This window comes from Poecile atricapillus, chromosome 16 (genome assembly GCF_030490865.1).
Source record: "Poecile atricapillus isolate bPoeAtr1 chromosome 16, bPoeAtr1.hap1, whole genome shotgun sequence".
Classification (NCBI taxonomy): domain Eukaryota; kingdom Metazoa; phylum Chordata; class Aves; order Passeriformes; family Paridae; genus Poecile; species Poecile atricapillus.
Window position 1 is genome coordinate 10,187,075 of NC_081264.1, and position 11,764 is coordinate 10,198,838.

An 11,764-nucleotide genomic window follows, 5' to 3' on the forward strand; every position below is an offset into this window, starting at 1 on the left:
GCTGCCCACTCTGCAGAGAAAATACTTATTTTTTGCCAGTCAGCCAGTCCCTGCTATAATTAGAAGGCTAGAAATCCCTCCTGATGTACTTGCTGGGGGGAAAAAAGGCTGTTTGCTCTTTCTCCTGCCCTTTCCTACAAGGTAGCAGCACCTTTTGCAGTGTTTTATCCCCCCAGTACTGAATAGCTTGCAAACCACCTGCTGAGGTCTGAAGCAGACCTGGGGCTGGTGAGGTACAAGGCACAGGGGAGGTGGTGCTGTGCTGTGCTCCGAGGGCCAGGCCACGTGTAGGAGACAGCGGCCATGGGCTTCCCTTCTCGGGGCAAGCCTCGGACAGTTTGGGTTTCAGTTCTTCAGGGACCATTGCCCTCAGAGTGCATTGCTGGTGGGACCAGAGGGAGGTGTAGAGATAGCAGCTGTGGGGTGCAGTCAGAACACACAGGGTTAAAAGGGCATTGCAAGAGCCAGGGGACCCCAATTCCCCTTCCTCAAAACACGCAGCAATTTCAGGGAGGATTCCAGGCAATCGTTCCTCCTTGAGCCCCGCTGGCTGCCCCAGGGCAGGATCAGCAACACAGGCTGCAGCAGGATGCACTGGTGCCCCAGTTTGTTACTGGGAGGCCAGAGCAGTGCAGGGGGACAGGAAGGGCCCCCCACTAATTGCCTGTTTTTCCAGGGAGCCACAGGCTGCCCTGGGCCCTGGGGTTTTGTCTCCCTGCCAGCCCAGCTGCCTGCGCAATTACTGTGTTTTGCCGGGTAACAAAGGCTTCTCCCAGCACAGGCTGAGCTGGTGCTGAGGAGTTTATTTCTCTTACAACACCTGGGTGCTTAGAGACGCTAATTTGGGCTTAAGACTTCCCTCCCTCCCTTTTTCCATCCCCTCCCCTTCCATCCTGCACGATTATTAACGAGTTTGGGCTTAATGAGTCAAGGAGGTGTGTGTTGTTTAAGTGTTACAGCAAAGGGCTGAGTGGAGCCACCATCTGCAGGAGGAGAGGGGGTAGAAAGGAATAGAACCCACCCCCCATCTACAGAATTACCTACAGGCCCCTGACAGCCAGAGAAGGGACAAAGCAGCAAGGGGAGGAGGCCATGAGCTGCTGTGGTGGATGATCACCTCAGCAAGCCCATAAATCTGTTATCTGTTGGAAAGGTACAGCAGCGCAGGCAGGGATTCCATCTGGGTGGTACAAGAGGAAGTTTTATGTCAGGGATCTCTTTCCCTGTGTCTTTCCTGGTGCTGGTCCCTCTTGTCCTGTGCCTTCAATGGCCAAAACTCTTTCCCAGACCCTCATCTCCCACCTTGCTTGCTGCAGGCAGTGTGAGGATGAGGGAGCTGAAGTGGAGAGCTGGGCACTGGTATGGTTGGTGGCTTACTGGGGATGTGTCCATCTTCTGGAAGGGCCCTTTCTAGGGGACAAAGAGAAGCGCTCCTGGTAGGGCTGGGCAGATACTCCAGGGCTGTGGTTGAGGGATCAAAGACAGGATGGAGCTGCCTTCCCTCCTGTGCTGGCCCCAACAGCAGCCCCTTGCCCACCTTCTGCAGCAAACTCCCTCTCAAAAGGGCTGAAAACCTCATGCTTCTTTCCCAAAGAGTCTCCCCAGTTTGATGCTGAAATGCCCCATCCTTCTGCTCCCTGGGAAGATCCAAAGGCAGTGATGGGAACCCAGACCTCCCCAGCTCTACCAGTGCTTCAGGAGCAGTCTGCTGCCCCTTGGCACCCCGTAACGCACACGTGGAGCTGTAGCAAGGAAACAGCGAGCCCGAAGATCCAAAACCAGGAAAGAAAAGAAGAGGGGCTTTGTGCAACTGATGTAAATACCAAACACTCTCTGGAGTCCTCGTGGCTGGGGACAGATGATGGAAGCACCACACGAGGGTTAGCAGCATCCACTCCCTGTGGGTCAGGAGATGACCCCGAGGGTTGTGTGGGGCTGATGGCAGCTCCTGCACTCGTCCAGCTGATCCCTACATCAAGGACTGCCTCTGCCTGCACAGTCTGTGGCAGCTGAACGCTCCTGGGGTTTCCCAAGCAGACTTGCATTGGAGTAAATCTCTTTAAATTATTTATTTATTTAACTAATTATTATTAATATTATTATTATTATTATTTTATTTTTAATTGTATGTCAGAATGGACCAGTATTTATTTATTCTAATTTCGCCCCCCCGTCCCCTAACATTAAGTTATTTTTGGATCTGTTTGTTTGTTCAAATGTATCCATGCCGCCGGTCTCGTGTAAAGGTTTACAGCTCTGGCCCCTCACGGTGAGGTGGCCGGAGGAGTGACAGTCACTCCTGCTGCCACCGTGTCCCTCTGCGCTCTCCGGAGCAGGGCGGAGAGCACGGCACGGACAAAGGAACGCAGGGCAGAGCTGCGTGTTTTCGTGTCGGAATCTCGGGTTTCTCACTAGATTTGCGCAGGAATGTGATGGGTGTGACACAGAAACGGGTCTAGGACGTGCAGGAGGTGCCGGCGGGGGTCTGCTGGCCGGCCAGGCGCGGGGTGCTGGCAGTGCCACCGGGGAAGTGTCGCCTGCGCGCTGGCCCGGTGCCAGCTGGCCCCGCGCTGTTTGCCTTGGCTCCGCCGCCAGAGCTCAACCCGAAACCCGGCTCTCCGCAGCCACCGCCGCTTTCCCTGGGAGGATGCCGTCGCCAGGACTCCCCTGCCGTGTTTATCCCTGCGCGCTGACCCACCCATGGGAAAACAAAAGAGATGAGACTGTGAGAGAGTGAACCCTGCGGAAAGTCCTTGCAAAATCCAGCCTCTGGTGACGGACCTGACCAAGTCTGTGTGTGTATGTGTGTATGTGCACATGTGGATGTACATGTGAGTTTCCCTCGGTGTTATTTATTTTTTAACTTATTTAATATTTTTAGTACAAGCTTTAGTACACCCTCCCTGTTAGTGTACAGACGGGGTTTCTGTGAAGCTGTGGGTTTTTCTGTCTCTGTGCCTTTTGCCAGTGCTTTTTTTTATTTATTTTTTTAATGTTATTTCTCTTATTCACTGCTTTTATGAATTTTTGCTCTGCATCCAACATCTCAGATTGCTGCAGGTGCTCTCTGCAAAGAGCAGGTTCACCTGGTGGAAAGGCAGCTTGGTCATTTTGGTGTTGGTGGCTCTCTGCTGTGGTCAGACACACAAGGGGTGTTCAGGGCTGGCCACAACATCAGGATAATATAATAATAATATCTTGGCTGTTTTTTGGAAGGCCTGTCTCTCACTCAAAGGCTCTTTCCCTCCCATGATTTTGAATCACCCCACAAGCATCCCTGCTGCCTTTCCCTGGCAGCTCCCAATGTCTCCCAGACCCTGGAGACGTTGACTCTCCCCATTCACTGGGCCTGCCTTGGCTATGGGTTTGTCCCCTCAAGGGACACTTGTCCCACCTCTCCCAACCCCAAGCTCCAGAAAATCCAACACCATTTCTGCAGGTTTGCTGGGAAGCGAGATGAGGGATGTTTCAAAGCACTATTCTGTTCTTTCTCCATTAGTTGCAGCACTCAGCTGAGCTTTGCTTTATGTTGACTGCAATTTTCTCAATGTTTTTGCTGTTTTGGGGACTGATTTTGTACCAAACTTCTCTGCAACAGCCAATCATCATTATTTTGCTATGCATTGTACATATATTGAACAGGCTGAGAGGACTTGGCCTCTATTTAATATTTATTTCTTCTATTTATTGAGCATTACTTTAAAAAAGCTATTTGGGTCATGCTGTTGGGTCCATGAAGGCAAGAGCCTTTGAAGTGTTGCCAGATATGTTGGAGAGAAGAAGGCAAATTTGGCTCATTTGGACCTCACCACCAGTACTTGGAGAGAAACCTCATTGTGATGGAGATGGGCAAGGCAGGAGAAACCTCTCCATCTCCTTGAACCAGCTTCTGTTGACAAATCACACCCCCCTGGAAAGGTGTGGGGAATTCAGAGGTAACAAGCCAGCTCTGGTGGAGGAATAACCCTGCTCCTCTTCCTCTGCCACATGACATAGGGCTGCCATCACCAAAAATCCCTGGAGTTCTCTGATCTCCCACTGCTGGTCTCCTCTTCCCTTTAGGGGACAGGAACACTGGTCACCCTTTGCATCAGTGATGAGGAAGGGGACAGGATGGAAGTGACTGGCCGTGGTCTCCACCAGGAAGCAAGGATGTCCACCCTGCCCCATCCTGAGACCCTCGTGCCATGTCCTGCTTTGCCCCCTTCCCCAAGCTTTGTGCTTTGCCCTGATGTGAGCTCAGTAGCCAGGGCAGGACTGGGGAGGCCTCCCCTGTTGTCTCCAACACGAGCAGAGCTTGCACCAGGCATCCTCCCCCAGCTTTGAGAAGAGCGTGAGATGTGCTAAAAATCCCACCCTGTCCCAGTGTCGCTCCACCAACGCCGCAGCCGCTGCTCTGCTCCCTCGGGCGGGAGGTGTTTGTGCTCGGCAGCAGGAGAGTGCCCAGCGCTGGGCTGTTCCCACAGAGCTCACCGGGAGCTGCTGTGTGCTCAGCCTCAGGCTCTCAGGGTATTGCTTTGAGAAAGGAGAAGGTTCAGGTGCCTAAGGGAAGGCTTTACCCTTTAGTGTCCAGTGGGGTTTTATTACCTCTTCACCAGAGAACACATAATTCTCATGGCTTTGCTGCTATCTGGCAGTTTGCACGTGACTGGGAGGGTCTCCAAAGCAAGAGTGTCATGGTCAAGCACCCCAGCTTTTGGCCTATTGCCTAGAGAACAACACCCTCAGCAGCCCAGGGCAGCTCTCCACCTTTGAAACTCGGGCAATGAGGACAAGATTTAGAACAAAAGCCAAGATGTGAGGAAAAGCCGCGAGGAAACGGTGTCTCTGTTCTCTGCCTGTTGGTTGATTCCACCCCCAACGACACCGGCGCATCTGTTCGTTTGAGTTCATTGTAAAGCTCCCCTTGCTCTCCATCCACATGCGTTCTGTATCCTTTTGTCTTCCTGGGTGTTTGAGTTGTTAGCCTGGTTAGAAAAAGGTTCCAATAAAGGTTTGGACAGTATTTCCTTTGCATCATGTTCCTTTTGGATACAAGTGCGTGCGGTGGGATATTTCGGGTTGTTTCAGCTGCTCTGCAGGGAAGGGCATGTGCCTCCACTCCCAGCTGCCCAGGATTGGCTCCTCAGGGCACTGACTGAGGCAAAAAAGTTGTGGGCTAGTATTTCTGGCAGTTCTCCATTCCCTGCTGGGCCAGGCTCCTGCTGCCCTTTGCCAGGCCCTTTGGATCCCCCCACCCCGTTCAGACACTGGGAGTCCAAGCCAGAAATGCATCCATCTCTCCCTGGAGGTCACACTGGGCTCCCCAGGGCTCCCCTCGGGGCTGTGCCCTTCACTTCCTGCACTGCCCTTGCTCCAAGCCCTGCACAGAGCTCCCATGCCACAGGGCCCTGCCATGGTCACCTCCTCAGCAGGAGCCAGGGGCACTGGGGACTCTCCAGCCCCCAGGTGAGCAGCAGCACTGGGCCATGTCCCCAAGCTCCTCAACAGGGCTCAGATGGGAGCCCAGGGAAGGTCTGGACGTGGCACAGATGGATCGTGGGGACACGGGGCAGCATCCCCAGGTCACTCGGGGGAGAAAGGGGGCTGCAAGGGCACTTTTTGTTTCCCAGAGCTGATGTCGTGGGGTGGCTCGGCGGTGGGAGGCAGCCGGGAGGATTGGAATGACAACAGGAGCTAAATTGGGATGGCCCAGAGAGGGTGAGAGCAGGCGGGAGGAGGGGACGCGTGACTAATCGGGATGAAGAAGGCGACAGAAAGAATTCCTGGCCGGGGAGGGAGGATGGCCTGGAGCTATGTGGGAAATGTGGGATGGGGGATGTTATGAGCCTCCTGGAAACACGGCAGGATCGTGGGACTGCCTGAAACCACCTCGGGGCTTGTCCCTCTCACCCCGTGCGCTGGTGTTTGCCCAGGGGGGTGCAGATCCTGCTCCCCAGCCAAGCTGACGTGTGCCCAGCCTAGGCTGTGTGTAGCAGTGACCCCCAGGACTGTCCCCGCACTGTCGCCCACGGGCACCAGGAGCTCCCAGCCAGGCAGAGGCAGCCGGGCAGGACAAGGGACTGGAGGGGGATGCTCAGTCCCTCCACCAGCAGCTGCCTCCCTGCACCAGGAGTACTCAGCTGGCACCTGGGACCTCCCCAGGCACCTCCAGGTATCCCTTGGGACCCCAGGGAGAGCCCTGTGGTGCCCAGGCGTCTCCATGCACGGCAGGCAGCTCCCTGCCCCCAGCGATGCTGCGGTGATTAATGCCATGGAGTGACCAGCGGCTGCATCCCTGCGCGGCCCGTGCTGCATTAAAGCATTCCTGCTGCAATTACTTCCATAGAGTCCATTAGAAAAATTGAAGATGCTGGAGAGAAGGAGCATGATGCAGAGCCAGGATGCGGCATGAGGAAGTGGTTCCGCAGCCAACGTGACCCTCACTGATCACATCCCATCCTCCAGCCCACCGGAGCCGTGCCTGGATCACCTCCACGGGGACCCGGTCGCTGCCAGCCGTACCCCCGCCCGTGTCCGGGCTGGGGACCGTGTGTCCGGGCTGGGGACCGTGTGTCCGGGCTGGGGACCGTGTGTCCCGGCTGTGAGCCGTGTGTCCCCGCTGGGGACCGTGTGTCCCGGCTGGGGGCCGTGTGTCCCGGCTGGATGCTGGCTGGGAGCTCCCCCTCCGGTCAGTGCTGCTGCTGCCGCGCCCCTTCCCCAGCGCGCAGCCCGCTCCCTGTAATTACTCGCCCGGCCGCGGCTGTGATTAACGCCTCGCCCTGCCCGCACCGCGATTGCGGCAGGGCCGGGGCATGCGGTGGGGCGAGGAGGAGGAGGAGGAGGAGGCAGGTGCTGAGCAGCGCCGTGAGCGCCCTGCCGGCTGCCCGGGGTCCCTCCTGCAGAGTTAGGGGATGTTTCTCCGGGCCCAGCTGGTGAGGATGGCCAGAGAAGCAGTGCCGGAGAGGCTCATCCTGCCCCCCCACCCCAAACACCCCCCCGGGGTCCCAGTGCGCTGGGGGTCCCGCAGTGACCATTTCCCGGTACAGTGGGACCCGCTGGAGAGGGGACACGTGGCTTTACAGTGATGGGAGCAGCTCGCTCAGCCCCACCGCGGTATTTTTAACAGGTGACACCGGGGTGAAAGCAGCCAGCCCTGAGTGAGCTTGGGGGCTATTTTGGGCGGGCAGAGCAGCAGGAGGGGGCGGCAGGGGCTGGGGCAGCTGCCGAAGCGCCGTGGCAACGTGGCAGCCGGGATCCTCGGGCCAGCGGGAGAGGTCAGCTGCCACTGCCCAAATTCTCCACGGCTGTTTCATCCTCTCCAAAATACTCGGCTGACAGGGCAGGACTTGCAAAACACACACCCCCCTCCTCCGAAATCCATATAAATAGTACTCGCCCAGCGGCTGGAAGGTTAGAGAAGTTTCTGGGCTCCAGGCTCAGGCATTTATTGCAGCTCTCACCCAGGAGCAGCAGGGAAAGTTGCTCATAAAGTGCTGGGGAGTGAGAAGTGAGAGAGAAGCTTTTTAATCTCAGGATATTTGGGTTTTATTATTTTTTTTTCTCTCTCCTGACAAGAAGTTTTATTTTCCTCTCCCCAGTCCTGGGATCACAGCCAGACAGGAAGCGTTTTCTCGCGGCCAGAGAGCTCCCTCCGTCCTTCCTGCGCTGCTCCAGCTCCCGGTGATTCAGCCAGAATTGATTTTCTCATCGTCCTTCACCTGGTGCCGGGAAGGAGGGGCCGTCCCCGCGCACCCACGTCCCACCCGGGGTGGATGCTTCTCCTCCGGGACAGGCTCCCGGGGGAAGTTTGCAGCCAGGAGCAACCACACAGAGGCTGAGGCTCCGTCGGAGAGCCCCGGGGACACGCTCAGACCCCTCGGCAGGCAGCCATGGCCGATAGCCAGATGCCCTTCTCCTGCCATTATCCCGGCCGGCGCAGCCTCCGCGACCCTTTCCGGGAGCCCGGCCTGACCTCGCGCCTGCTGGACGATGACTTCGGCTTGTCGCCCTTCCCCGGGGACCTGACGGCGGACTGGCCCGACTGGGCTCGGCCCCGGCTCACCACCACCTGGCCGGGCCCCCTGCGCGCCGGCCTCGGCCGCACCCCGCCCATGGCCCCCGCCTACGGCGCCCACTTCGGGGGGTACCCCGAGAGCCGCAGCCCCGCGCCCTTCCCCCGCGAACCCTGGAAGGTGTGTGTCAACGTGCACAGCTTCAAACCCGAGGAGCTGACGGTCAAAACCAAGGATGGCTACGTCGAGGTGTCAGGTGAGAGCCAAGGCACCGCGGAGGCGGCGCTGCCAGCTCAAGGAGTTGCTGCAAAATGCCAAAATCGCCTTTATTTTAAAGCGGCGGCAGCAGCCCCGTGCTTGGGAGCGAGGGAGGGCTGCAGCAGGACTTTGGGGCATCTCCAGAGGCAATTCGGGTGTCGCGGGGGGATCTGGCTCGCAAGCCGCGGTGGTTTGCTGCCAAAAGGAGAAAGGACACGTGTCCTTTGGGGTAAATCTCCCTGCTTTCTGCCCTGGCTGGCGGCACCCGGCAGCGAGCGGCCAAGAGGGGCCCCAGCTCTGCTCGGTTAATTATAGCCAGGGTGAGGTCGGCACGGAGGGAGATTCCCTTTAAAGGGGCCGAGGGAGAGGCTGGGAAGAAGGGAGCAGCTGCTCACAGCCCCCAGCCCAGCCCGGCTCTGAGTCGGCTCGAAACAGGTCCCCGAAAAGTCAATTAATGGAGGGAACAGGGTCCAGCACTTTTGGGGTGCCCGCGACTGCCCTCAGTGTCCCATCAGCCTGGCACTGACATTCCCCCTTTTCCCTGGGTCCTCTGGGCTTCCAGCCAGCACAGCTCTGGGTGTTTATCTGGAGCTCCCTGCAGCACAGGGGGAAAGCCACAGGTCACGGAGCTCCAGGCAGCCTCTGGCTGATGCTCCAGGTACAGGGACCCGCAGCCTCACAGAGTGGTGGAAAGGAGCCCATCCTGGGGAGTGGGGCCAAGGGAGATGCTGCCACCTACAAAGGTTTTATTATTTGTTTATTTTCTTAAGCCGCAGCTCTTGACAGCCTGTGAGACCCCAGTTTTCCACTGGAAATGTGGCTGTGCTGTGTATAGCATCTCCTTCCCTACATGGAAAGGCTTCCTGAGCCCACCCCAGAGGAAGAGTTTGCAGTGGGGCAGGCAAACAGCTGCTCGGAAAACTTTCCTGTTGGGTTTAGTTGTTGTTTGTTGGAGAAAAAATAATCTCCTGGTAAAGTGCTGATGTGGGGTGTTTGCTTTCCCTGCAGGCAAACACGAGGAGCAGCAGGTGGAAGGAGGGATCGTCTCCAAGAACTTCACCAAGAAAATCCAGTAGGTGCCGGTCGGCCCGGCCGAGCTTTGCCAGTCCCCGTGCCCCAGCTCTCACACGCAGGGATTGTTTTCCACCCCAAATTCTGCCCTTCTGCAGCACGTGCCTGGCTGGGCCGGGCCGCAGAGTGATTTCTCAAGGGAAGGAAAGGAGGAGGAGGCCTTTTTTGAGGTGCTCCGTCAGTCTCCTGCCCGCCCGGGGCTGTGTCTGGGGGTGCGGGGGGCAGGAGGGGCGCGGGGAGGAGGCGGCCCCGGGGAGCAGCCGGGCACTGCTGGCACCGGCCCCGGAGCACATCCCTGCGTGTCCCCGCATCTCGGTGATGTCAGTGAGATCGCTATCGCCCTGACTCACCCGTGCCTCGCTTTGGCAACAACAACCGCAAAGCCGAGCCCAGAGGCCGGCGAGCCCCGACCGATGTGGGGGGCAGATCCCACCCGCGGGGCTCGCACGGTTAACAGGGAAAAGCATCAAAGCCCAGGGCATGGGAAGGGTTTCCTCGGCTGGCAGCGGCTCAGCTTCGCTTCTCCGCCCCGAAGGAGCCCTGTGCATCCCGAACTCCCACGGGAAAGCTGGGGCGAGCACCGCGCTCGGGCTCCTTTTACGGGCAAGGCTGGCGGCTGCCCTGGGCTGCGGCACGGCCGGGATTCACTCGCGCTCCGCACCAGCGGCGCTGACATCCCGTCAAACACATCTGCCCCGGAGATTAAACAGAGCTCCCACGGGGCCAGGCCGGCCAGGAGCCCGCTCTAAATATCCCCCGCACATTCCCAGGCGCTCCAGTAATAACAGAGCCTTTGCCGGGGCTGCTAAATCGGCAGCGCTGCTTCCCCACGTGCTGGGGGTCCGAGGCTCAGGATCCACCGGGGATGCGGCATCCTAACCCATCTCTCCTGCCCCCCTGCAGGCTGCCCTACGAGGTGGATCCCATCACGGTGTTCGCCTCCTTGTCCCCGGAGGGGCTGCTGATCATCGAGGCGCCCCAGATCCCCCCCTACCAGCAGTACGGCGAGGGCAGCGGCGGCAGCAGCGAGATCCCCGTGGAGAGCCAGGAGGCCACCTGCACCTGAGCAGCCACCGCGGCCCTCCCGCGCCCCGGCACCCCCGTCCCTTGTCCCCTTCCCCCGCTCCCCGGTCCCTGCGGCGCGGTGTCCTGACAGCCTCCGGCACGGGTGACGGGTGCCGCTCGCAGGGATGGCAGCACCCGCCACCCCAGCGGGAGCCGGGGCACTCACCGGGTGCCAGGCCACCGTCCTGAGGGCTCCCAGCGGCCTGAGCTGCCCGTAGAGATTTTGTGCCCACGGGGCCAAGCAGAAAGGATGTTCCTCCTTATGGTTATTGTTTGTTCCGAGTCGCTCGGATGGGATATTTATAACAGTAGCAAAAAGGGGCCTGTTTTGTTTCTTGAAAATTGACACGGAAACCCGTAGATCTGTGTCTTTTCCTCCTCCATGAGTTGTTTTTGGTTTTTTTTTTTAAACTACATCTCTGCGAAGGACACACGTCCGGCGGCGGAGCTTGATGGCGTGGCCTCCATCCTGAGAAATGGTCTGCGTGCTTTGAACGTTGGTTTGGGGTTTTGGTGTTCTTTTTTGTTTGTTGTTTTTTTTTTCCTTATTTCCAAAGAGAATTTGTGCTTTTACTTGTCAGACCTGAGGAATAAAACCCAGTTGATGTTCTTAGCCTCCGCTTGTCTCGGCTCAGCCGGTGGGGTGGGCGGAAGGCTGCGGGAGGGTGGTGGGGAGGAGGGGAATGTCACCGTGTGTCACCTCCCAGCTTGGCACAGGTCATCCCCATGAAGGAAGGACAAGAGGGATGTGTGGGGATGCCTGCACCGATGGGGGAATTCCAAGTCCCAGCTGCCACTGTGCTGGGGAGGCATCGAGCCTGGCAAGGACTGTGGGCTCATCCCATCCTTAGCCCCTCAGGGGCTTGGAATTCCTGCTTGGGGATGCTAAACCAGGCTGTGAGCTGGGAAAGTTTGGTTTGTCCCATTCCCATTTCCATCTCCTGATGCCAGCTCCACAGGGAAGCACTTCCCAGTGGAATGGCAAAAGGTTTTGGCTGGGTTCTGGGCACAGCCTTAAAGGCATTCCCAGGGGCAAAGCACTGTTTGTATCCCACTGCAGTGCCTGGGGTTAGTAAAGCCGAGCTCTCCATGGGCTGGTAGGAAATTTTCCATCGATCTGTGCAGCACCTGGGCCAGGCACCCAGTTTTCCATGTCACCAGCACCTCAGAGTTAAAAATACAGCTCCACGTGTCCCACTCTGGCTCATTTGGGATGTGGTTACCAACAACACCCACCACGTGCTGTAAACCCTGGCCCAGCACCCGCCTGCCACGAAGGCACCCACATTCCAGGTCATGGAGGGGAACCTGGGCACCCTCACCCAGTTTTGTGGATCATATTTAACTTCCAGCAGTTGTCCCAGAGCTGGGACCCC

The 11,764-nt window shown here is 58.0% G+C and overlaps 1 protein-coding gene across 2 annotated transcripts; it reads left to right on the plus strand.

The window, feature by feature from the left end:
• Nucleotides 1-7,381: 7,381 nt before the first annotated feature.
• On the plus strand, nucleotides 7,382-11,001 carry HSPB8 (heat shock protein family B (small) member 8). 2 transcript variants are annotated; one of them, XM_058851754.1, is made up of 4 exons: nucleotides 7,382-7,489; nucleotides 7,581-8,250; nucleotides 9,261-9,324; nucleotides 10,227-11,001. In XM_058851754.1, the coding sequence occupies exons 2-4, from the start codon at nucleotides 7,872-7,874 to the stop codon at nucleotides 10,387-10,389; spliced, it is 606 nt and encodes a 201-aa protein (XP_058707737.1). In that variant the 5' UTR covers nucleotides 7,382-7,489; nucleotides 7,581-7,871; the 3' UTR covers nucleotides 10,390-11,001. The 2 variants fall into 2 exon arrangements, with proteins under 2 accessions (XP_058707737.1, XP_058707736.1); XM_058851753.1 differs by having other exon boundaries at nucleotides 7,399-8,250.
• Nucleotides 11,002-11,764: the final 763 nt, after the last annotated feature.

Coding starts and splice junctions, on each gene's coding strand:
- HSPB8 (XM_058851754.1), top strand. CDS start 7,872: ATGGCCGATAGCCAGATGCCCTTCTCCTGCCATTATCCCGGCCGGCGC. Junction 8,251..9,260: donor TGGCTACGTCGAGGTGTCAG/GTGAGAGCCAAG, acceptor CTTTCCCTGCAG/GCAAACACGAGGAGCAGCAG. Junction 9,325..10,226: donor AACTTCACCAAGAAAATCCA/GTAGGTGCCGGT, acceptor GCCCCCCTGCAG/GCTGCCCTACGAGGTGGATC.